The following is a 27018-nucleotide window of genomic DNA, read 5'->3' as shown; positions in this document are numbered from 1 at the left end:
TTCGATGGAGGATCACGCTTAGTTGAGACTTGAAGGATGGAGCATTTAGATGGATTAAATGACATCTGCCACTTGTTCTGCCATTCTTCAAGTTCTAGAAGATCTTTCTGAAGAGAGTCAATGTGGGCGGATGTTTTCCCTGAAGAATAAACTAAGCAATCATCTGCAAAGAGTCTGGTTTTATTTTGGAGTTGGTTTGGAAGATCGTTTATGTATAGCAAAAACAGTAGTGGTCCAGTACTGTGCCTTGGGGTACTCCAGACACCACACGTTTAGAGGAAGAGTATTTGCCATCACACACGACTTGTTGTTTACGGTCTGTGAGGAAGACCCTAATCCAATGGTTGATGGTTCCTCGGATTCCATAGTAATCCAATTTCCCTAAAAGACGCTCATGAGGTACTTTGTCGAACGCTTTAGAGAAATCTAAAACGCCGACATGGGTGGTCTCGTCATCTTCAATAGACGATGTGAAGTCATGAGCTGTCAGAAGTAGTTGGGTTTCAGTGGACCTCTTGGATCGGAACCCATGCTGGCTATCAGTGAGAATATCAAAGGCTTCTAGATGGTCCATGATATGGGAGTGAAGGATATGCTCCATCATTTTGCATATGACACTTGTAAGAGATACTGGTCTATAGTTCTCAGGCTTGGTCTTATCCCTTTTTGTAGACCCCACATATGTTTGCATTCCTCCACTGCCATGGTAGGGCTTCTTTGTCTAATGATAGCTGGAAAAAGTGAGTCAACACAGGAGCTAATTCATCTGCTGCCATCTTGAGCACCCATGGTGGAAGGTTATCAGGGCCAGATGCTTTATTGGCATTCAGGTCACAGAGTAGTTTATGGACTCCTTTTTCTTGGATATCAAGTCTTGGGATTTCCATGAAATTACTATCACCAAGAGTTGGGATACTTGAGAGATCTTCTTCAGTGAAGACACTTGCAAATTGGTCATTAAGATCTTCTGCCTGCCCCTTTCCATCACTGATGATTTCATCATTGATCCTTAAGTCAGCAACTCCAACCTCATCTTGCTTGATCTTCTTGATGAATGACCAGAATGACTTTGGGTTATTGCACAGTGCCCAGGCCCGTACGCAGGGGGGGTGCGGGGGGTGCGACCGCACCTCCCCAAATTTGCAAAAGTATACAAAAAGTCCCAAAATATCAGAATTTGCGAGCGTATCGAGAAAAAAATTCATGTTTTTTTACAGTTTTTTGGTCAAAAAAGGTCCAAATTTGGGGGAAAAAGTCCACTTTTCACCAAATCGCCCCCCCCCCCTTTGGAAAAAAGTCCACTTTTTCAAATTCAGCACCCCCCCAAAAAAAATCCTGCGTACGGGCCTGACAGTGCCTCATCCAAATTGTCAGAGATATATTCTCTTCTAGCCTTATTTAGGCTCTGCTTTAGTTTTTTCTGCAGGAATTTGAAATAAGTCCAGTCTTCCTCTTTCCCAGTCTGTTTAGCTCTGTTGTAAGCTTTCTGTTTCTTCCTAACCATACATTTATGAGTTCTGTCAAACCAAGGCAAGTTCTTTCTGTTGGATGACTGCCTTTGGGGATGTTCTTTTCCATAGCATCCTTTATGGCACCCTCAATTTTATCCCATCGATCTTGCACTGAGGAATGAGTAGTATCAGCAAAATACTTGACTTTGAAGTCAGATAAATCTTTCCTCAGCCCAGCTTCATCTGCTTTGCTTCTGATGTAGATCTTTCTTGGTGGTAGTTTCCTCCTCCTAGTGTTCAACTGAACTTCAGCAATCACAATGTTGTGGTCACTTACACCTGGCTCGGTTGTTATATTGTTAACAAGAGAACTGTTACTGGTGAACAAAAGATCCAGGAAGTTTTCTTCTCAGCGTAGGTAGATTGACGAGTTGCTCAAGCCCGTTGTTCTCCATTAATTCAAGAAGCTTGGTAGCAGTCCCAACATTTGCCCAATGATTAAGTTTGAGCTCATAAAATTAGGTGCTGTAGTCCAGTCTATGTTAGGTTGGTTGAAGTCTCCAGAGATAATTTTCTCGCAGTTTGGAAATTTTTGGTTTACATATGCCAAGGATTCTTGAAGGTCATATATTGTATCGTCATCATTATGGGCTGGTTTATAAGCAGTGCCAAATATGACTTTCTTTCCTCCCTTGATTTCAAGCTGGGTCCACAAGGTTTCCTTCCTGGTTTTTGGCTCTGAGCGAAGCTAAAAGGGCCTAACTGATCGCAACAATTAGAGAGCCAATTCGGGCGTTGGTTTTTATGCTAAGGATGTTTGTCTGTTTGATATTTGGTCTTGAAATTTGTTTCTAAATTTTGCTTATTTATTATTTAATCGATTGCACTCCAGGTAGATTTCAAATACTGTCGATAAAATATGATTTTTTGGTAAAAAAGCCACGATGAACGAGTTGTTTTGTGGTACCCTGTGTGTGCTAGAGATTATTTTGGTCTGTATAATTTAAGTTGCGTAAAAGTGGCGGAAACCAACGGAGGGTAATTTCTTAAGATTCAGTTCAGATTCAGAAGTTATTTACTATTTCATAACTTTTCTTAACTATTTCTTTACAATTTAAATAAAGAAATAGTTGAGGAATGTCAAAAAATGGTCAAGAACATGTCTGAATCTTGAATAAATCTGAACTAATGAATCGGGTAAATGAATTTCCTAGTGGACTATTTTTCCTTGCGCAAGTGCACATATTTTTGTGACCTCAATTTTTGTGCAAAACACGGACAGAAAGTCATGAAAAATGTTCGTATTTCATCACACTCATTGTAGTTTTGTTAGAATATAGTTTTAAAAAGTCAATTTAATCATATTCTGGACATGATTCTGAGGGAAAATTATATTTTCAATGAGATTTTACTTTACCCCACTTCGCAATATTGAACAATTTCCGTATTTTTCCATAGCAAAAACAGTCTAAATAAATGATGTTCCACTTTGCACAACAATTTTATACTTCAGAATATCAAAGATTGATATGTTTTCTCTTGAAAAAACAACATGGTTTTTAGGCCAGGACTTCTTAAGAAATTCAAGACCAAGGTTTATTTGATCGATGTTACGTCGATGGTCCCCGATCTCGCCATGATTTTGGCTTGTTTTATGTTTACAATCAGGAGGTCATGACCTATGGCGTATTGATCGATTCTGATCTGTTCTGATTGGATGGTCTCAAGGTCGTCACAGTTATGAATGAATAATTCACAAGGTCACTAGGGGGGGGTGGGTGGCAGTAATAGAAAAGGTCAAAATAATGTTGGATAATGAACATAATAATGTACATAATAATAATAATAATAATAATAATTGAATTCAAATGTGACTGAAATTAGTGGTTTCAGAAATCATTGATTGCAAGTTGCAAAGTTTCATTTTTACTATAGGCTGTGCAATATTAATCATGAGCTAAATTTTGAGAGAAATCAAAAGGAATGGCAAGCAATCAATGACAGCAGGGGGCGGGGAAATCACTTTTTTTTTATAGTATTCCCTGATCAGAAAAAAGTTACAAAGAACAATTATTTGAACCGATGGCTGCTTTCGGAAACTAATAACAACTAGTAGGCCTATGGGCATGAAATTTGGTAGGTACAGTCAACATTTATAGCCAAATTTTCGGAACGGTCATTTCAGGGTCACCAGAGGTCATCTGAGGTCAAATTAGTAAAACTACTGGATGGGCGTGAAACTTGGTGGATACAGTCGACATTGGAATCAAATTTTTGGAAGGTCATTTCGGGGTCATCTGAGGTCAAATTAGTAAAAACTGTCATATGGGCATGAAACATGGTAGGTTCAGTCAGAGCAAAATATGGTAATTAAGTACCTAATTTGCATAATTTATGCGTAATAAGCAAAATACCTTGTGAACAGATTATCTGGAGATCCGTATGGGGCAGTGACGTAACTTGGTGGGGAGTAGCGTGGCCAGATGTTCTCGACCTGATTAGATTATCAGCGCAAAATATGCTAATTAAGTACCTAATTTGCATAATTTTAAATGCGTATTTGATGCATATCAAGCAAAAAACCCTTGTGAACACCTTATCTGGAGATCCGTATGGGGTACAGTGGCGTAACTTGGTGAGGAGTAAGCGGGGCCAGAGGTTCTCGACCTGATTAGATTTTGAGCGTAAAATATGGTAATTAAGTACCTAATTTGCATAATATATGCGTAATAAGCAAAATACCTTGTGAACAGATTATCTGGATATCCGTATGGGGGTACAGTGGCGTAACTTGGTGAGGAGTAAGCGGAGCCAGAGGTTCTCGACCTGATTAGATTTTGAGCGTAAAATATGGTAATTAAGTACCTAATTTGCATAATATATGCGTAATAAGCAAAATACCTTGTGAACAGATTATCTGGAGATCCGTATGGGGTACAGTGACGTAACTTGGTGGGGAGTTGCGTGGCCAGAGGTTCTCGACCTGATTAGATTTTCAGCGCAACATATTTTATCCAATTTCGTGAGGTCAAAGGTCACATAAAAGGTCAACGGAGGTCACCAAACCTTTTAATAATTAATTTTTAATTGTGCATCATATAACCAAATAACAGCTTGATCGGTCATGTAATTAAGGAAATATGACGACTTTAAGATAGTCGCTTCATGTAAAGTATAGCAAAGTAGCACGTTCAATGAGTGATAACTCGTAAAGGAAGCATCTTTCTGTTTTGATTTATTACTTTGATGAAATAGTTCTTTGGTATTGCCAAATTTGAGTGCAAATTTGTAAGGTGGGCCCCTGAACCCCGGCCATTTAAAGCCAAATTTTTGGATGGTCATTTTGGGGTCACCAGGGGTCATCCGAGGTCAAATTAGTAAAAACTGTCGTATGGGCATGAAACTTGGTGGGTACAGTCAACATTTCAAGCCAAATTTTTGGAAGGTCATTTAAAGGGTCATCTGAGGTCAAATTAGTAAAAACTGTCGGATGGGCATGAAACTTGGTGGGTACAGTCAACATTTAAAGCCAAATTTTTGGAAGGTCATTCGGGGTCACCAGGGGTCATCTGAGGTCAAATTAGTAAAACTGTCGTATATGCATGAAACTTGGTGGGTACAGTCAACATTTAAAACCAAATATTTAGAAGGTCATTTCGAGTCACCAGGGGTCATCTGAGGTCAAATTAGTAAAACTGTCGTATGGGCATGAAACTTGGTGGGTACAGTCAACATTTAGAGCCAAATTTTTGGAAGGTCATTTTTGAGGCCACCAGGGGTCATCTGAGGTCAAATTAGAAAAAACTGTCATATGGGCATGAAACTTAGCACGGGGGGTACAGTCAACATTTAGAGCCAAATTTTTAGAAGGTCATTTCAGGGCCACCAGGGGTCATCTGAGGTCATATTAGTAAAAACTGTTGCATGGGCATGAAACTTGGTGGGTACAGTTACCATCAGCCAGATAATCGTGCCCAGCCGATAACCGCCAAATTCATTTACCTCTACCAAAAGTTATCGCATAAAAAGCAGGGGGGTCGTAAAAGCAGGCGAGACTCGTGGATTGAGAACCGCCTTGTTACCCTCTGAAATGGCCTTTCCTGTGGTGCTAAATGTGCAAAAACCATCTGGACCCCACCGGGGACCCTTAAGTCCCTGACTGTTGTATTTAGTCTGAAACTTGGTGGGTAGTCACCAATTAGAGCCAAATTCTTATTCAGACTAACACTATTCTTGACATAGGCCTATTTTGATACATTTTGATTAGTTTAGACCCATTTGGACCCTTTTCCATCCAATTCCACCCGTTTCGATCCATGTGGCTAAATATTAATTCCCAAAATTGATTGATGTATCATTGTATGCTCTGCAAATGAGATAGCTACCAACCGACCAGACGTACCCATTGAATGTAATATGTCACATATACTCAAATGATTTCACCTGTTGCACATTCGACTTTCACTGTCACCATAAAGCACAGAGCCACAGCGCCATTGGTGCTCTTGTTAAAGCTATCTCTGTGACTACGAGGTCCTTCTTGCTCGCAAAGAGTACTCCACCATGGCTGCTGGAGCTTCTGTCTTTGCGGAACACATTGTATGTGTCAAGAGGCAATTCTGTATTCTTGATATCAGGATTTAGCCAGGTTTCAGTGGCCTGGATGATGTCTGGTTTGATAGTGTCAATAAGTACTTCAAGGTCAGCAGATTTGTTTCTGATGCTCTGGCAGTTGATAATCATTATGCTCAATTTCCCTCTGGTTCCTGGTGTTTTACGGATAGGGACTTGATCACCATCATCAATTTCTTTAAGTTAGGCGGGCAGCCTAACTTATTTCTTTCTTGCGATTTCTTTCTTCTTTCTTTCTTTCTTTCTTCTTTCTTCTCACAATTTGCTACTACTTCCACATCCTTGATCGGATTTCGACCAAACTCAGTCACAAGCAGTATTGGGTAGCTGGCTACAAAAGTTATGGGTTGTTTAAAGTCAGAGGTCATCCAAGGGGTCACAGGGGTCAAAAAAGGTCATTTTAACCCAAAATACTCCAATCGAGCTGAAATTTATATGCAATGATCCTTATGACATTCTAAACATGTTTAAAATATTTTAAAATTTATTTAAGGTCATTAAGGGGTCATAAAGGGGTCAAAGGTTAAGTTTTTTTAAATGCTTCAATTGAGCTGAAATTTAAATGCAATGATCCTTATGACATTCTAAACATGTTGAAAATATTTTGAAATTCATTTAAGGTCATTAAGGGGCAATAAGGGGGTCAAAGGTCAAGTTTTCATTGAGCTGAAATTTAAATGCAATGATCCTTATGACATTCTTAATATGTTTTAAATATTTTAAAATTCATTTAAGGTCATTAAGGATGTCATACAGAGGTCAAAGGTCAAGTTTTCAAAATACCAGCTTTCCACGATCAAGGTATATTAAAACGGCAATTAATGAAACAGTCTTATTAAAATTAATACTATCCATTCAGCACAGTGTTGCTGCTGGATCAGATCGTCACAGTCATCCGCCTAACTTACCTCGTGCCCTTGCAAAGGGCACAGTTGCTCTAGTTAAGTTAGGCGTGCAGCCTAACTTATTTCTTTCTTGCCATTTCTTTGTTTCTTCTTCTTCTTCTTTCTCACAATTTGCTACTACTCCCACATCCTTGATCGGATTTCGACCAAACTCAGTCACAAGCAGTATTGGGTAGCTGGCTACAAAAGTTATGGATTGGTTTAACGTCCGAGGTCATCCAGGGGTCACAGGGGTCAAAAAAGGTCATTTTAACCAAAAATGCTCCGAGTGAGCTGAAATTTAAATGCAATGATCCTTATGACATTCTAACCATGTTTAAAACATTTTAAAATTTATTTAAGGTCATTAAGGGGCCATAAAGGGGTCAAAGGTCAAGTTTTTCAAAATGCTCCAATTGAGCTGAAATTTAAATGCAATGATCCTTATGACATTCTCAAGATATAAAAAATATTTTAAAATTCATTTAAGGTCATTAAGGGGTCATAAAGGGGTCAAAGGTCAAGTTTTTCAAAATGCTTCAATTGAGCTGATATTTATATGCAATGATCCATATGACATTCTATACATTTTAAAAACATTTAAAGATTTATTTAAGGTCATTAAGGGGCAATAAAGGGGTCAAAGGTCAAGTTTTCTAAAATGCTCCGATTGAGCTGAAATTTAAATGCAATTAGCCTTATGACATTCTAAACATGTTTTAAATATTTTGAAATTCATTTAAGGTCATTAAGGGGGTCAAAGGTCAAGTTTTCAAAATGCCAGCTTTCCACGATCAAGGTATATTAATTAAACAGTCTTATTAAAATTAATACTATCCAGCACAGTATTGCTGCTTGATCAGATCGTCACAATCATCCGCCTAACTTACCTCGTGCCCTTGCAAAGGGCACAGTTGCTCTAGTTCTTTCTTCTTTCTTTCTTCTTTCTGCCGACCACTTCATTTGCTCTAGCACTTACATGCTTACACCGATTTTGACCTAACTTGGTCATAACCATCATTGACCATGCCCCTACATGTCATATGAAACTCGTGGGGTCAAAGGTCACGCAGGGGTCATAGGGGTCAAAACGTGATTTCAACTCAAAATGCTTCTTCTCTCACAGATTACATAGGACGGTGACACCACTTGCACACATGAATTGTTATTATCCCGTGTCTATGGGGTCCTCACAGATTTGGGGTCAAAGGTCATTAATGGGTCACTTCCGGTATAAAACGAAAAATCTTCAAAAATTTTTATTTGCTAAGAAAAACATAGGACAGTAACGGTATGTTCACACATAAATTGTGGTTACCCAATTCATATGTGGTATTTTTTTTATTTTGGGTCAAAGGTCATTGAGGGGTTACTTCCGGTCTGATACGAAAACCTTCAAAATGCCCCTTCTGCCACAAATAACATAGCAAAGTGGTGCCACGTGCACCCATACATTGACATTAGCCACTGTCTATGGGCGTTTTTATATATTTTGGGGTCAAAGGTCATTAAGGGGCCACTTCCGGTATAAAACTAAAATACCTTTAAAATGCTTCTTCTCCCACAAATTACGTAGGACAGTGACACCACTTGCACACATGCATTGTTATTACCCAGTGTCTATGGGGTCCTCACAGATTTGGGGTCAAAGGTCATTAAGGGGTCACTTCGGTATAAAACGAAAAACCTTCAAAATTTTTTATTTGCTAAGAAAAACATAGGACAGTAACGATATGTTCACACATGAATTGTGGTTACCCAATTCATATGTGGTATTTTTTTTATTTTGGGTCAAAGGTCATTGAGGGGTTACTTCCGGTCTGAGACGAAAACCTTCAAAATGCCCCTTCTGCCACAAATAACATAGCAAAGTGGTGCCACGTGCACCCATACATTGACATTAGCCACTGTCTATGGGCGTTTTTTATATATTTTGGGGTCAAAGGTCATTAAGGGGTCACAACACGGCTGTGTTCGTGGTCTTAGACCACAGCTAAGTCTAGTATATTATTTAAGTGTAACTCCTGCTGGATCATAGCCTAATAAGTTACAAAAGCGTAACCGTTTACCAGTTAGAATAAAACCCAGAACTGCAGAAGCAAAATTAAAGTCAAGAAAATCTTATGAAGTGATGTCTCACCACACTGACACTGTCACTGTACTGTCAAGTTCAAGTTCAAGTTCACTCAGTACGGTTGAACATCCCAGGTGGGGAAAATAAACCGGATTTCGGTGTGTGTACTTTTTTTTCACTATTTGTAAATTTCTTGTAGATGTGCTTTGAAGGCTATGGGGTCAGTTATTGCTATTGATGATTCTGGCAGTGAGTTCCATTCGGTGACAGCCCATGGTAGAAATGAGAATTTGTAGGTGTCCTTTGATGGTTGTGGTGGTATGAAGGCTTTGCTGTGATTATTCCTGGTGGAGCGTGTTACCGGGTGCAGTAGGGTTTGGACCGGGATGGCTAGGTGACCTTCGTAGGCTTTCTGGAACTGGCTGAGACGTGAGATTTTTCCGTCTGGTAGATAGAAGTGGCCACTCCAGATCTGTCATCATGTCAGTGACACTGCTACGCATGGCTCGAAAAAGTGGGGAATTGGGGAAGCTCATTCCCAGGAAATGTTAGTGTTTGGAGGCAAATTCTGGTATTTGGAGGGAAATTGTGTTTTTTTTGTATATATAAAAACATGCTATAAATTGTGGGAAATTTAGCTTGCTTCCCGGGAAATTAACATTTTTCGAGCCCTGCTGCTACGCCTGTCATAGATGTTTTTAACAAAGCGGGCAGCCCTGCGCTGAACAGCTTCAAGTTGGTATATTTGGTCCGCTGTGTAAGGGTCCCAGACTGCAGCGCAGTACTCCATGGAAGGTCGCACCAATGATTTATAAGCCATATTCTTGATATCTTCAGTGCATCCCCGTAGATTTCGTTTTATAAAACCCAGTGATCTGTTAGCTTTTGCAGCTACTTGACTGATGTGATTTTTCCATTTCATGTTGTTTGAGATGTCTACACCAAGCAGATATGTGTGTGAATTTGTTTGACTAAGAACGGAACCATTTAGTGAATATGTATGTTGTTTTGGTTCTTTGGCGTTTGTAACCTTTAAGACAAAACATTTGGCTATGTTGAAATTCATGCACCATGTATGTTCCCAGCTACAGAGTCTGTCAAGGTCCTTTTGGAGTTTGTCGGCGTCTGCGTCATTGCTGATTGTTCTGTAAAGAACACAATCATCAGCAAAAAGTCGGACAGTGGACAGTGTCAGTGAGACACTGTCACTCCGGGCTGTCACTGTCACTCCTACACTACAGTATTTCCTAATTTAGTCAAAAAATTTGTATTTTACACTATTTTGGCCCATTATCGGGTTGAATTTTGATGGAAAAGGGGCTCCTTGCCCCCGGGCCTTGCCCTTTTTTTCTTTTCCTTTGCCCTTTGCTCAGAGGGCACTTTTTCTTTTTTTGTCAGGGGGCCACTCTAGCATCCATCTCGGTTGCATGGTTGGGTGATTACAAAATGCTGCATGTCCATACCCCTGGGGTCATGGGGTGGGATGGGGTGTAAGTACTTGAATAGTGCTTACATGTACATTGTACAACTTTATACAAGATAACCAATATATAATTTTACAACCTGTATAATTTCTTTCATAGTTTTAAATGAACCATGTCTCTGAACTTAAAGAAGATAAGAGAATCGGGTGAAACGGAGCAGGAACGTGAACCTGATGGTGAGCAGTGCTTAGATCATGTGTTACTCAAGAAATTGGAAGATTTGATCGAGAAGATAACAACAACAGGGAGGCCTACTCTAGATGAAGGATTGATGAAACAAATCAAGAAAATATGCAAGTAAGATTTCAATTCAAGTAAAATGTAATAATGGGTAAAACATAGACCAGGGCTGTCAACTTTGTGGAATTGCTTGACGTAAGACCGTTTGAAAGTGGCCTACATTGTAATGTGTGAGACTCGCGCCCGATGCGTGAGAGTTGACAGCCCTGCTATAGACCCTCATGGTCTATAGTTGAACAAGGTACATACGTGTAGGGTCATTAGGCAGAGGCCCCATATTTAGCGTTAGCTTTGGATTATTTAAAATAAAGAAAATAATTAAATGTCCCAGGGTTGTAGCTACCACTGGGTACCAGGCAAAATTCTATAAAAATATTAAATTTTTTTTAAAATGATTTATCATCATAAAAAGAGGAAAAAAACAACATTTTTTTTTTTTTTTGGGGGGGGAGCTTGTTCCCCAATCACTCACATTCACTTAAAAAAGCCATTCATGGACTTAGCAATTTAGAGCCCACCACTAAAATCAGGCTAGTTACAACCCTGAAATGTCCAAAGCTAACATTAAATTCAGCACCTCTGCCTAATGGTGATGGATGGTTGAGCATGGCACAAGTAACCTGCCAAAAATAGTGTCAAAATACAAGGAATTTGCTCAATTTTCAATGTGTAGAATTTTGCCTAGTACGGCATGTGTATGACAAGTTCATTCTGATTCTGATGTTTTTCTTGTAATATTCACCATTGGGCTGAAATTTCAAAGTTTATTTCAAACATCAAAAGAAATCATAAACAAACTCTCCGAGTTTAATGGACACTGACATCAGACGCTTACTATTGATTGATTGATTGATTGATTGACTTTTTGCAGGATATCTGATGATTATGTGGAGCACACATTTCATTTAGTAATCACACAACTAAACAAAAGCCATTGTGAGATCCGGCTATCAGCATTCCAAGTCATCAATGAATTATTCAGCAGGTCACATCATTTCAGAGAGCTGCTTGTCACTGATATGCAGGTAAGATATGTAGTGTGCAAAAAAATGCATGGGGAGAAAGTAACATCCTCATTATCCATGTCTAGAAAAAAATTCACTTGAGCTAAAATGAGTCCAAATGAATTCACTTGTCCTGAATTTTTGCGATTGGTTCCAACCCTGGGTATCGAGAGAAATGTTACTACAAATTAAAAAAATGGTTTGAAAATGTATTCGCTTCCTGGGAAGTAATAATTTTTTATGTCCAAACACAACATTTTTGTAACATTTCCAATTGTTGTAAAGGGTGCCAGATTTTTTTTTTGAAATGTTGGGATAAATAAAGGCTATAACATCTTCACAGCAACGATCATTCATATATCAAATGCCAATTTGCTCTGATGTATAGGAGTGTGTGTGACTATGTGTGCAGAAAATGTTAATCTTTGCAAAGAAATGTTAACTGTGACTTCTTTTGTTGATTTCTCCCACATGCTTTGATGGATTTCAATGGCTTGGATACAATGACCATTGAAATGTGTGATGCCAATACAGGTCATATACATGTAGGGGTCACTTGAAGTCATTTTGCAAATATGTTTTTTTTATGAACCATGTAAGCCCAAGAGCCGTCCTTCTGTCTGTGACATTTTCCACACCACATAATTTGCTAATCTACGTTTTTTGTTGTTTATTTGTATTCATTTCAGGAATTCTTGGAGTTGGCAGTTGAGACTGACCCTGATGCACCACTGCCCCCTCCCAAGCCAGCAGCTAAAACTCTTAAGGAATCAGCTCTTAGGGCTATCCAAGTATGGCACAACAAATTTGGCAAAGCTTACAAAAAGTTGGCATTGGGTTACAACTTCCTGAAATTCCAGAAAAAGGTAGAAAAATAGTGATTTTTTAAAATTCATTGTTTACGCAGAGAGAGGTGCAAGGAATGGGCTATTCCAGTTGCAATCCCATACACCCCTATTGAAGACATGACCTTAATCTTCCACACAGGGAGTGTGAATTTCAAATGGGGCTACCTGAAATGAGTGACTCCATTTAAAATCAGACATGTTCAATCAAATATGAAAAGTGGGTAATTTTGAAGCAAAAAGACAACAATGTGGAATTTGCATGACTTCAACCAATCTCTGAACAGGTGCATGCTAAGTGAGAGGATTTCATGCTCTTGTCACGCCTCTAGTCCTGTGTCAGCAATTACAGTAACAGCCGTAAATCGGACATGTTCAGTCAAATATGAAAAGTGGGTGATTTGTAGCAAAACCACAACAATGTGGAATTTGCATGACTTTGTTTCAAAGTAATATTTGCAATGACTGGAAGGAATTGATAAACATGCAACAGTTTTAGATTGCCTGTGCACACAAACTTTGAAAACATCCAGTCTTTTTGACTCAGAGGTACATTCATCAGGTAGAAATTCAACCGACATTGCAGTGTGTATCTCCCTTTTGACCTGTTTAATTAACCCCTAAAGTCACCTTGATTATTGGATCAATGCATTTTTGTGTGTATGATGAGTACAACTGTCCCATTAAAATCATGTTTGGAGCAGGTCAAGGGTACACTTTACATTCTTTCAAAAACACAATTGCTCGAATCGGACATGACACATTCCTACACCTCAATGGCTGCCATAGCTGGGGGGCCTCCCATCCATTTCACGCGATGCCATTATCACAGACGTGCAGCGTTTACCGCTCCTGTGACGCGGCGCAAGTGCTACGCGCTCTGATGCACTCGCGATTGTGGGCATCTGGGATCACAATCCAAACAAACTAAGCTAGTTTGGGGCAGATCCCAAAGTGAAATTGTCATAGCATCTTTGTTCCTTTTGACAACTGACCTCGGATACACTATGGTTTTCTTGCAAATATGTGACCATCCACGTCGAAACGCTCGTAAAGTCGGCCCCTGGTCAATTTTGTTTTCTTCTGTGTTTAGAAAATATATATCATAAGCTTTAAATTGCTGGTATTAAATATCAAATGGTCATAATTGGCGGTCACTTCAAATCATCCCCAAGTCAACGAGGTTCAGGAATGTCCTCTCATTGTTAATTGTTGGTTAACCCACCACTTGAACAGGATTTAGCCAAAGCAAACAAAGACTAAAGCTATTTACTATAAGTATAAGCTTATTATCTTCTTCAACAATAGAATTAAAGATTGGTATTTGACTGGACTAAAATGAGAAACATGTAGGACAATTATTAGATACATTATGAATACAAGCTTTATGCACGTTTTGGACTGCAACTCGAAATACAATTTGCCGACTTTACAAGCGGTTTGAGATGGATGGTCACATATACTCTTGTGATTTTTATTTACACTTTACAGGTCAATTTTGAGAACATTGAAGCTAGGTCTACAGTTGAAAGGCGCCGCATTGAAGAAAGACAACATCGCAGACAGCTAGCAGAACAACAAAAAGTTATCACTATTCTACAAAAAATGCAAGGTAGAGTATTACATAGATGAGAATCAGGCTATTCCAGTTGAAATCCATACACCCCCTATGGAAGACTTGTCCTTAATCTTCTACACAGGGGGGGTAGATTTCAAATGCTGTTGTGTTGGTAGATATCGTAATTTGTTATTTTAACCAATGATATCAACTGTATATGTTGGGGTGTGAGGGTGGTGTGCGGGGGTGTGTGTGTAGGGTAGTTTGGGATTGTATTTGTTTTATTGTTCATGTTTTTTAAAACTATACATTTGATTTTAACCAACAGAAAAGATGCCAGAAATTCAGCAGTGCCTCACACAGATGGAAAACTGTTTTGAACTACTATTACCTCGCCAGACCAATGACTCCCCTCATCCACAAGATGATGATGATAAAGATAGTGAAGATGATGATGCTGATATGATGGAAGTTGTAAGCTCGGAGCAAAGAAACTCGCCAAAAGATACCAGAAGAGTTGATAATACCTCACAGAGTGATGAGAGGACTACAGATGAAAGTTCTCAACTTGACAAAAATAAGAGAACTACAAAAAATAGTGATCAATTAGTAATTAAAAAAGAGCCAGGGCATGCAGGGACCAGTGCACCTGGTGCTGCCTCATTAGATGGGAACAGGGTTAATGGCGGTGTGATGGTTAAAGAAGAGGCAGAGACTAGTGGCAATCAGCAGTCGTCTTTGGAGACTGAGGATGTTAGTACTGATAGTAATAATGGTTTAAGACAGCATGGACTGCCATCCAGGGATTATAACTTGACTATTAGATTGGATACAGGTAAGAATAAAGTTTTCTGATCAGATTTTTTATGTCAAATTTGGTAAATGTTTTGAAATAATTATAGAGTATATAAATATAGGCATATGCTGTAAAGATTCACCTATAGTTAATCAGCCATATTGGGTTATCATAACCAAAATAGTGTAGTATAACCAGCATTTATTGGCAAAAAGAAATCAAGCAATAATTTCCATCTTTAAGGTTGAGTATAACAAAGCGATCCATCATTTGAAAATTGTAGGTCTTTTGGGGGAAAAATCTATATCCTCAATACGAAAGGTCAAAATTTTCAATTGATGGACAGTTTTTCATCCCAGCTACATTTTTAAGTACATAATTATCATTAAATTTATACAATTTACTTTGAGGACTGTTAAATATATATATAAAAAATAATTTGCCATAAAGTTGGTATTATATCGCGAATTTCAAAAAAGTTAAAATTATTTGATATCAGAACTTCCAGAAGGACATCCCTCATATTCAGAATGCAATTTGATGTGTCTGGTGTGCTCTGAGAATCCACAAAAAATACTGAGCAAAAGTTGTTCTCCGATCCCTTAGGTTGGTATGGTATTACATTGTAGTCTATATTTTAATTATGATTTCAATTGTTGCCATCACAAGTTGTGAAATTTCCGTTTCGGATAGCAATGGGCTATTCCAGTTGAAATCCACACTACCCCTGTGGAAGATTTTGGAAACACCTTCCACAGGAGGAGTAAGTTTTTCAAATGTAACTGGTCAGAGTTAATCATTTTGAAACCCATACTCCCTCTGTATTATGGCTTTACCTAATATCTTCCGCAACTGGAGTGAGTATTTCAAATGAAAGTTACCCAATTGTTTATTCTATTCAAAACTTATACACCCTCTGTGGGAGACGTAAGCTAAATCTTCCACAAGGGTAGTGTGGATTTTGAATGGAATAGCCCAATGTATTTTGATTTGATTTCCAGATGGATTACACCTAACAGAAAATGAAGATAACACTGACATACTACACACCCTAGATGACCACTACAGACTTATAACATCTAGATACTTGCCAGAAATAAGTCTTTGGATGGCTGTAAGTCTATAATGCATTTAATGCATTTTTCATGCTGATTCCAAATATGGGCATGGAAATGTACAATTATGAAACATTTCAATTTTTAATTCCAAATATGGTCATGGAAATGTACAATAATTATGAAATATTTGAATTTTTAAAGAAAATTTGGAACTTGTCATCTGTAGTCGACCCCCTGGTAGACAATTTCCCACAAATTTGTGACAATTATAAAAAAGATGATCACGCACATAGAACATGACATGTAATCACATACAAAGCTCATCTGTACATGTATTTGCTGTTTCTCTGTCAAAATTTCTAGCAATATTAACATTAAAATTAAAAACACACTCCTTCATTCTGCAGACTCTTGGTAAGACACCGCAACAGCAAGATAAACTGAAAAGATGTATAGACATCAAGTTAGCTCTGAAAAGTGCAATAGAGAAATACAAAGAGCTCCAGGTGAATAGGGATCCGTCGACACGACTACTAAGTACTGGAGAGGAGGATGAGGAGGAATCATCAGATAGTGATGAGGAATTTGAAGATGTGCCAGAAAAAGAAGGGTATGAGCCTCATATACCCGAACATCTCAGAGCAGAATATGGTAAGTGTGTAGAGATGTATATAAATGGTGGGGGTCATGCTGGAGCAATTCTCACAGGCCAAAAGGTCAATTTCTTTTCCCTTGGTATTTGTTGGTCCAGACCCCTCTGCATAATTTGTTGTGGGAGCTTCACTGCTCTTCTCACACGAGCCTGCCAACTGTCCCTCATTTTGAGGGACTGTCCCTCATTTTGGGTTTACCAAAGTGAAAATGAGGGAGAGTCCTGTTTTCTGAAAATTTCAGTGATGGCAAATTTAAATGTAAGAATAGCAGAAAATGATGAAAATGTCACTATAGCATTCTCTTTAGTCTATTGTAATAAATTCAGACCTGCAAAACCTTCTCTGAATTTTGAAAGTATTGCACACCTTAAATCTTTGAATTTGTCAGTACCTGGTTTGTGTACATGTACAAGGTTTTGGTCTCAGTGTCCCTCATTCTGACTTCAGTAGGTTGGCAGGTCTGCTTTTACGAGGGGTCAGTGTTCAGTGTTACCTTGCCAGTGCTATAAGAGGTACCGATTTATGCACATGGGTAGACCGTGAATAGAGGTAAAGGCCTTGTCTAGTACACTATTGCACTGCTGAGGATCAAACCTATTAGCTTCCAATCATGAGTCACAAGTCTGTATTGCTGCAAACTTTGCTCTCGGACAGCAAAGGTACCTACGCGACAGAAAAGGTACAGCCACTGGCATGTAGCCAGGTGTTTTAAAGCCCTGAAAGTTAGATGTCCAGTTGAAATATCCAGGATGAAATTGGGTCTCCCTGTATAAGATATGCCTTCCAGGGGATTACTGAAGTGAAAATCATTAGAGTCTAACTTTCAATAGCACAACTCATTTTTGAGTAAAAGTTTTTGTGTTTTCAATTAATAATTATTTTAATTTCTCACAATATCAGGCTTGGAACCACTGCCAACATCATCCAGTACCAAGGCAACTACCTCAAAACCCAAACCACCAACAAGTAAAAAGCAACCAACTCCAAAGCAAAGACAGAAACAGACCAATAGTCAAAGTAGCCATGCTGCGTTATTACCTGGTAAAAGCCCCAAGTGGCACCCCCTGATGGAAACGGAGCATACTTTGAGTGACCCAGCTTCACAGGCTGGTACGATGGCTGACTTGATGGCAAGAGCCAAGGCTATCACAACAAATAGGTAGGACATCTTCCTATGTTCTCTCCTTCAAGCAAAGTGAAATAATTAAATAAAAATACATTTTGATGTATGGTACCAAAACAGTGTTGTCAAAATCCCAAACAGAATTGATATGGGATTTTTTAGAAAGTATTATGTGCTTATGTGCACTCTGGTTATTGTATACAGTGCTTTTACACATTATTGGCAAAGTTGAATTGAATGCAATATTTATATTTATGTGGCTGCAGTCATCGTGATCGTGGTGCAGTTGATTGATGAATTGGTGGATTAATCGATCAATTGATTGATGGATCAATTACACAAATGATTGATCAGTAAATAATGATTGTGATTGAATAATTGATTAGTTGATTGATCAATCAATGTCAGTCGATTATGTTAATCAAAAGATTGTTCATTTGATATGTTCATTGATTTGTTGATTGATTGTTTGTTCGTTTGTTCTATCAATTGATTACAGATTTATTACTCATAATCATAACCTGTTTTGTTTTGCTTTGCCAGATCACCATCATCAGCATCTGCTGGTTCCCCGTTAGATCCCAAGAAACAAAAGCTACTCTCCGAAGCACCTGTAGTGTCATTTGGTGTAGATCTGGAACACTGGGAACATCCTGACAAGATCCAAGCCCCTACTATACTCAGGTAATCATTAAACACCTGTAGTGTCATTTGGTGTAGATCTGGAACACTGGGAACATCCTGACAAGATCCAAGCCCCTACTATACTCAGGTAAGCATTAAGCACCTGTAGTGTCATTTGGTGTAGATCTGGAACACTGGGAACATCCTGACAAGATCCAAGCCCCTACTATACTCAGGTAAGCATTAAGCACCTGTAGTGTCATTTGGTGTAGATCTGGAACACTGGGAACATCCTGACAGGATCCAAGCCCCTACTATACTCAGGTAAGCATTAAGCACCTGTAGTGTCATTTGGTGTAGATCTGGAACACTGGGAACATCCTGACAAGATTCAAGCCCCTACTATACTCAGGTAAGCATTAAGCACCTGTAGTGTCATTTGGTGTAGATCTGGAACACTGGGAACATCCTGACAAGATTCAAGCCCCCACTATACTCAGGTAAGCATTAAGCACCTGTAGTGTCATTTGGTGTAGATCTGGAACACTGGGAACATCCTGACAAGATACAAGCCCCTACTATACTCAGGTAAGCATTAAGCACCTGTAGTGTCATTTGGTGTAGATCTGGAACACTGGGAACATCCTGACAAGATTCAAGCCCCTACTATACTCAGGTAAGCATTAAGCACCTGTAGTGTCATTTGGTGTAGATCTGGAACACTGGGAACATCCTGACAAGATCCAAGCCCCTACTATACTCAGGTAAGCATTAAGCACCTGTAGTGTCATTTGGTGTAGATCTGGAACACTGGGAACATCCTGACAAGATCCAAGCCCGTACTATACTTGGGTAAGCATTAAGCACATGTAGTGTCATTTGGTGTAGATCTGGAACACTGGGAACATCCTGACAAGATTCAGGCCCCTACTATACTCAGGTAAGCATTAAGCACCTGTAGTGTCATTTGGTGTAGATCTGGAACACTGGGAACATCCTGACAAGATCCAAGCCCCTACTATACTCAGGTAAGCATTAAGCACCTGTAGTGTCATTTGGTGTAGATCTGGAACACTGGGAACATCCTGACAAGATACAAGCCCCTACTATACTCAGGTAAGCATTAAGCACCTGTAGTGTCATTTGGTGTAGATCTGGAACACTGGGAACATCCTGACAAAATCCAAGCCCCTACTATACTCAGGTAAGCATTAAGCACCTGTAGTGTCATTTGGTGTAGATCTGGAACACTGGGAACATCCTGACAAGATACAAGCCCCTACTATACTCAGGTAAGCATTAAGCACCTGTAGTGTCATTTGGTGTAGATCTGGAACACTGGGAACATCCTGACAAGATCCAAGCCCCTACTATACTCAGGTAAGCATTAAGCACCTGTAGTGTCATTTGGTGTAGATCTGGAACACTGGGAACATCCTGACAAGATCCAAGCCCCTACTATACTCAGGTAAGCATTAAGCACCTGTAGTGTCCTTTGGTGTAGATCTGGAACACTGGGAACATCCTGACAAGATTATTAAAGTTGCATGTACCCCCCCCCCCCCCTGGGACCTACACCTATACCTCTTCAAAAATGGAAGTAGTCTCATTGAAACTGAAAATGGTTAAAATTGAAACCGTTTTGTTGTTCTCTTTTTCCAGGCCAGACACAGATCATCTAGTTTGGTCATCTGCCTATCATGAGGAAGAAGTAACATTAGAGGTAGGTTGTTGGCTAAGCTGAACAAAAAAAGTGACTGGCCCATAGGAAGTAAACTGACTACTAACAACAGGTTTCTGTAATTCGACTATTCCAGTTGATATCCCTACACCCCTATGGAAGACATGATCTTAATCTTCCACACAGGGAGTGTAAATTTCAAATGGAGTCACACATTTAGGTAACCCTATTTGATATTCTCACTCCCTGTGTGGAAGATTAGGGGTGTATGGATTTCAACAGGAATTGCCAATTGCAGGTACACAGACAGTGCCATTACAGATGAATCCAGGAAAACATAACAATTAATTTATTACTTTGGGTTTCAAAAATATTTGATTGTAAGCAAAACATGCTTTGTGAATTGCTGGACATGCATTAATAAGCCTCTTTGAATTGGCGTAATGAGCTTTGAAATCCTTGGGTTTAAAAAAAATTGATTTTAAGCAAAACATGCTGCTTTGTTGGACATGCATTTATAAGCCTCTTTGAATACCTGTTGGGCATAATGGTCAATTAATTTCTCTCCTAGATTGCTGAATCATCTAGAGGGAGTATGTTTTGGAGTCATGTGACATGTGTATTGGATTTCAATCAAACTGCATCTGTAGCTTCTTGTCACAAGCCTTTCACTCTTGCAGATGTTATGTCCCAAAGAGAATGGACTCTGCATTGTTTGTGTGTCCTCATGGAGAACAAAATAGTGTACCGCCGGATGTTAGTCATGTGCCCGACACACTTTGATTTAAAGTGCATTAAAAAATTCTGGGTTTTGAAATGTTGTTCATTTTTTTAATGAACATTAACAATACAACTTTTGGGGTTTCAGAATACAGCTTTGTGATCCCAAAGTTTAGCAGGACTGTAAAGACATCCGTTTGATACTCATCTAGCTAGATATAAATGCAAGTTATTTATACCTCTATTATCTATTTATTTACTGTTTCATTTAGAGTGTTAAGAGCAGTATGCAGACAAGAGTCATGAGCTACACTGGATCATTTAGCCCCGTGAAATGGAAGTGCCGTGCCCCAATGCCTTCTGGGAGTTTGTGTGAGCGAATGGACAGAGTCAAGGTATGTAGGAGTTTATTTCCATATATAATCGTTATTGAATAATCAAGCTACTCGTAAAGGTAAATGAGTTGAACCTGTATTTTTTACAGGATGGAGTGCCCGTCTCTCTTTCGTTAGTGATTAGGCCAGGCTCCACCGTGAAATGTTGCTGTAAGGGGATCGCCACACCACTACAGCGAGTCTGTTACCTTCCCACCATTTAAGAATGCCGGTACCTGGGTGGAGCGAAGTATTAGTCAAGATAAAGTGCTCATTCAGCTCTGCAACCAAATTCCCTAGTCATACACACAAGTAATAGAGGTTGTACATATGACGTTTGACGTATCATACCATAAATATGGTGGACTTCTCAAATGCATTCAACAAAAGCATGATTGCAATCTACCGCAACAGTTCATCTCACACACATAACAAATGCACTACGATCAAATAGGTTGATGACAATATTTGATTGAATGGACTACATTGCGCCATGATTCCGGTGAAGGAAGCCGGTTCAAATCTTTTGTTTGGAGCCAATCGATAAAAGCTTGCAGGGCCTCTATTGTAGTCCTGTCCTGTGTCTACAGAGTCACACCTGCATGTGTAGTGTAGTCAGGGTCAAAAAAGGAAGGTTGTTAACAACCCCTGGTTGCTTCAATCCATTATAATTCTCTTTGGGTAGTCACAATTTTACGTACATAAATGATATTGTGATGTGCCCTGAGTAATTTAATTTGATGATTTATCTTTGTTTACAATTAAAATCTATGTCATGAGACATTTTAGGGATTCCCCTTTCTTGCATCAACTTGATCAAAACAAATTGAATCATTTCTAATTTTGGATCATATGGGAAATACCCCTAGAGGTAAATGAAGATGATGTCACGGGATTCCCCTCAGGAAGTGATGTCAGGGGATTCCCCTCAGGAAGTGATGTAATGAGAAAGATTAATGTTATAATTAAGGCTTGGGAATTTCCAAGTTCTCATCATGTGTATTAATACTTGGGATTTCCCAGGGCCTGATATATAAGAAAAGGTAAACATATTTCTTCACAGTTGATAGTGTTGATCTGGGCTAGCTAGCTAACATGCTTACAGTCCAATTCCTTCAAAGAAAGGAAATTGCAAACCAGAAATATTTTATGTAGTCAAAGTACTACTATTTGCCAGTGTTGTCGGAGAAGATCTAGAATACGTCAAAGAACGTACTTCTTCCAAGAAAGGAAATATATTCTTCTGTCGACTTGCTGAAGTCTGGTATTTTGATTCAACGCAACTGTCAAAATAAGTGGGGACAACTGCATCGCAGTCCTGCTTCCTGAAGATATTGTGTGAAAGGTGGAAATAGCACCAAGTTTGGAGAAAGCAGCGCAAGGAGTTAAATTTGGAGAACAGCGCAAGGAGTTTAGCATAGGAGAGCAGGCGCAAGGAGTTTAGTATAGGAGAACTGCGCAAGGAGTTATAAGCGTGTTTGGAGAACACCATTTTCAGTATAAGGATTTTATACGCAAGGATTTATCAATGCAAGTGTACAAAGGACTTTGCTGATTTTCGCAGGACAAGTGAATAAGGATATATTACATCAGTCGTCCAGAACATTGCAAGAACTTTATGATCACCAAGAAGAAGAATGCTGGCTAAGTACTAAATAGTTAAAGAGTGATTATATTTGATTATTATGTATGTGCATTTGTTGTCATATATTGTACCAATCATAACTGGCTTTCAATTAAAGACTTAAGATTTTATTAGCTTAATCAAACAGTGTATTTGTGTTGTGCATTCGTGTGAATTTGGGTAAAAGGTGATTTTGGCCTTGAGTCAAGTACGACTCGTAACAATATGCACTGAGAGTTGCAGTCGTGAAGAAAACGGTCTGATGCTGATGTCCGTATTTTTTGTGTTTACTTCATGAAAGATGCTATTTGAATTAACTTAGAACTAAGAAGAAAAAAAAAGTGCAGTGATTTATAGTGCGCTACGCATAGGCACAATGCCTAGACATTGATGCACAAGCCTCCGCACACTTTACAGGTTGTCACTGACCACTACGGCCCCACATTATTACATAAACCAGAAAAATAGAATTAGCTGAATAGGACAGCTTTCTTTCCCGAAGAATTATCTAGAGTGATTCTTAATATATGATTTAAAGGCAATTCAGTGATGTGATTACTGCATAAAGTGAAAAAGAAACTGGCAGGTTTGGTAGATGCTACTGAATTTCTTTAGTAAGACCAAGATTGCTCAAATCTTGTGTCTTGAGTGATTAATGCAAACTCAGAAAGATAATTCTGCAAAGCAAAATTTTTCCTGAAGGCTGACTTCGTGTTCTCTATTACAGTGTCCATTTCATGGTAGGATAATTGGGAGGGATCAAGCTGGAACACCTACCAATCCCGAGGAAGCAGCAAAGGTTGCTAAGGAACAAATGAAAGAGAAAGAACATGCAGGTAGCTAGTTATTCACATTCATTTGTCAACTACACTGGGTTTCAGGGAAGAACGGCAGTCCCTTGCTCAGATTGATGTGAGCGCCCTGTTAATGAGCGACCTATTCAAGAGCACCGAACTGCGCCGACCAACGTTTCGACGCATAATCTACTAATCAGCTTATCGGTTTGTTGTTATGATTGTCAGATGATTGAATCAACCAATCCGAACCTCACTTCCGTATTTACGTGCTGCACGCTCTCAAAATGTAAACAACTGCCATTCTTCTCTGACAAAAACTACATGTTGACTAAATAAAACAAACTCATATTGACCATAAAAACGAATTAATACAGGCGTCTCTCAACGCGATATTCAAAATTCCCGGGCACCGAAATTGTCTAGTGCAATGACGTCCCAGTAATACAATGAAGGTTGACAACAATTGAGCACAAGTACCCATGACGTCATTGCACTGGACAATTTTGGCGCGGGCATTTTGAATATCGCGTGTTGAGAGCCGTCTGTATTAAGCCGTTTTTAAGGTCAATATGAGTTTGTTTTAAATAAAACCACATGATTTGTGCTTGCTACTTTTTTTTCAACATATAAGGCATAATGTTGTGATTGCCGGAGACATCCTTTTACAGGTGGCTGAATCTTTATTGAGCATACCCAGTAAGGGGCCAACAAACATGCCAAGTAAGGTTGGTCAGTCAGAATTTATGGATTTTTTTTTTTTAATAAACAGCTTTCAAAAAATGTCAGTCAAAATCAATCCACTTTGGCAAAAAAATGACTGTTTTTAATTTCATTTTAACCCCCAAAATGCAGATTCTGGGTCAGTCCACTATTTTGTGCATACCATCTAAGAAGTGAAACATATCTTGGACTAAACATATTACTGAGGAAATTGATGCCAGTTTGGATTGGATAAGTAGGAAGGGATGAGGCTGTCAATTGGGTCCACTCACATTTAAGTGAATTTGACCTACTAGCATCAATCATTTGTTAAATAATACTTCATGACCATTGACCTTTTTGGTAAATCCTATAAGGCTTTGCAAGTACATCTGAGATATCGTCATTTGACGTCACACTGATTTGCGCTGATGCGCACATCATTTAACAAACATCATTACTACGCATTGCAAGTCAGTGTGGCGTCAAATGGTGACATCTCAGGTGTACTCGCAAAGGCTTATGGGATTGACCAAAAAGGACAATTAGTAAATGATGGTAAAATTAATTCAAAATTAAGGGATAAGGTTGAATAGTTGCCTGTGTTAAGGATGTGACGTGCAATATTAGTACATGACTTGACAGAATGACAGTGATTTACAAAAGATTTATATTCCAGTTGAAATCCATACACTCCATGTAGAAGACATGACCTTAATCCCCCACACAGGTGTGTAGATTTCAAATGGAGTCACTCCCATCAGGTAACCCCATTTGAAAGTCACACTCCCTGTGTAGAAGATTAAGGGTGTGCCTTCTGTAGAGGGTGTATGGATTTCAACTGGAATAGTCCATTGTAACTGATGATGATTTCTTCTTTCGTCACTATATAGGTGCCAGCTCATCATCTCCATTTGACCAAGAGTTGCAAAGAGACGTTGAAGCTGCCTTGGGCGTTGACCTAGGGTCTTCGAACGACAACCTGGGGTCAACGTCACCTAGAGGTAAAAAGGGCAAAGGTCGTGGTGGAAAGAAGGGCAAAGGAAAGGCCAAGAAATATCCCAACTTAACTGATATCAAGAAAGTGAAGAACACATCAAGATTACGACTGGAGAGAAAAATTCTCAACAAGTAAGTTTTTGGCTTAAACGAATTGCACTACCATTTTCCTATTGCTGCTGCCCTGAGAGGTACACAGATGCTCGGGAGTACACGCATTGGAATTGCACGTACAGTGCATACACTGGTACTGAATTGGCCACAAAGTAAATGGGCAGCAATGTACCTCTGGGGTAAGCAGCATGGGAATCTGGTAGTGTAAAATACGCGGATTTAGGGGTTCTCTACCGGATGTCAATTTGTGCCGAAATTCCTTCCCACAATGCAATATGCGCATAACAAAGAATATTGATTAACCTCCGAACTGTGTTTATTGTTATGCAAAACACTTATTGCATTGTGGGAAGGAATTTCGGCACAAATTGACTTCCGGTAGAGAACCCCTAAATCTGCGTATTGAATCAAACTGCAAACCTAAGTGTCACTCTTCAGTCATGCAGTCAATACTTTCCTCTACTCCATTCTATCTAATTTTTCCCTTCATCTCTAATTACCACCTCCTGCAACACCTTTTATTTAAGCATCACCTTTCTGTGTCCTTATATAGTATACAATGGATAGAAAATATAAAAAAATCTCAAGAAAACTGTCCGGGGAGTTGTAGCGTATCTGTTGAGTAAATTTGCAGTAAAACTGTGTTGGCATTGAGTGGAAAAATATGCTTTTCAGTGTAGCTTCTAAAGCCTGAAATTCCAGTTTTTTAGTTATTTAGTTTGACTTTCATAAGTCAAGAAATAATTAGCACCCCATTAAATGAGATCTTTAATTCCTATGTGGCATTTTCAAAAATGAACAAGATAATTGTTCAATATTTGAAACACACCACAATTGAGATTCTGTCATATCTTGGCAAGTTATGATTTATACTCGGATTTTTCATTATCAGTTGCAATAACACCATATAATTACTGTTGCAATCTGTATGATATTGACTGTTTAACATCACCATTTCTTGTTTCGTTCACAGAAATGCAATTGGCCGAGTAGCAAAAGCAATGAATTCAATCGAGAAGAAACAACACAATGACAGGTTTGCAAACAACTTCAATTATGCCTACAGTAACTAGATGTTAAGTTTACTTTCTGGAACGGACCATTTAAAATAAAATTGATCATTATGGCAAGTTTGTCAATAACTGTCAACTGTATTATGCAAGCTACAAATGATGTTTGTAATGTACTGAAATGAAGAATATGCAGACTTGATTTATGGTTAAATGTCTGGTGGTCTTAAGGGGTGGGGTATGAACGTTTGGACAGTATTTATTGTGGGACATTAGAGCTCATCAGACATATGTGATGCGATCAAGCAAAATGAGTCTGATGTCGATCAAAATCAAATTTCAGTTTTCAATCTCATTATATGAGCCATTCTCAGAGCTTTATTTTGCTGAAAACCCCATTATGATTAGACTTATGGTTCCAGAGATATAACCATTTTAGTGTTGCTCAGAACAATAAAATGCAAAGGAAGCTGAATACTATTATTGATTATATCTCAAAATCAATATTCCCGACATCCGACTCATTTTGCTTGATCGCATCACATATCGAATTGCATTCTGAATACGAAGAATG

At 38.9% G+C, this 27018-nt stretch overlaps 1 protein-coding gene across 1 annotated transcript in view; it reads left to right on the top strand.

Moving 5' to 3' along the window:
- The window catches only part of LOC140172633 (UV-stimulated scaffold protein A-like), a 27958-nt gene extending 970 nt beyond the window's left edge, over window positions 1-26988 (top strand). Inside the window, exons 2-15 of the mRNA XM_072195802.1 lie at window positions 10625-10822; window positions 11637-11790; window positions 12459-12635; window positions 14106-14226; window positions 14501-15007; window positions 15970-16082; window positions 16434-16677; window positions 17580-17838; window positions 18346-18486; window positions 20089-20149; window positions 21100-21222; window positions 23553-23661; window positions 25215-25452; window positions 26408-26988. Of these exons, the coding sequence (XP_072051903.1) occupies window positions 10638-10822; window positions 11637-11790; window positions 12459-12635; window positions 14106-14226; window positions 14501-15007; window positions 15970-16082; window positions 16434-16677; window positions 17580-17838; window positions 18346-18486; window positions 20089-20149; window positions 21100-21222; window positions 23553-23661; window positions 25215-25452; window positions 26408-26507 (2532 nt within the window). The 5' untranslated portion in view covers window positions 10625-10637 and the 3' untranslated portion in view covers window positions 26508-26988. The remainder of the gene's footprint in view (window positions 1-10624; window positions 10823-11636; window positions 11791-12458; window positions 12636-14105; window positions 14227-14500; window positions 15008-15969; window positions 16083-16433; window positions 16678-17579; window positions 17839-18345; window positions 18487-20088; window positions 20150-21099; window positions 21223-23552; window positions 23662-25214; window positions 25453-26407) is intronic.
- Window positions 26989-27018: the final 30 nt, after the last annotated feature.

The sequence above is a fragment of the Amphiura filiformis genome, chromosome 1 (genome assembly GCF_039555335.1).
Source record: "Amphiura filiformis chromosome 1, Afil_fr2py, whole genome shotgun sequence".
In the NCBI taxonomy this organism is placed as follows: domain Eukaryota; kingdom Metazoa; phylum Echinodermata; class Ophiuroidea; order Amphilepidida; family Amphiuridae; genus Amphiura; species Amphiura filiformis.
This window is presented reverse-complemented; position numbering and strand designations above follow the sequence as displayed.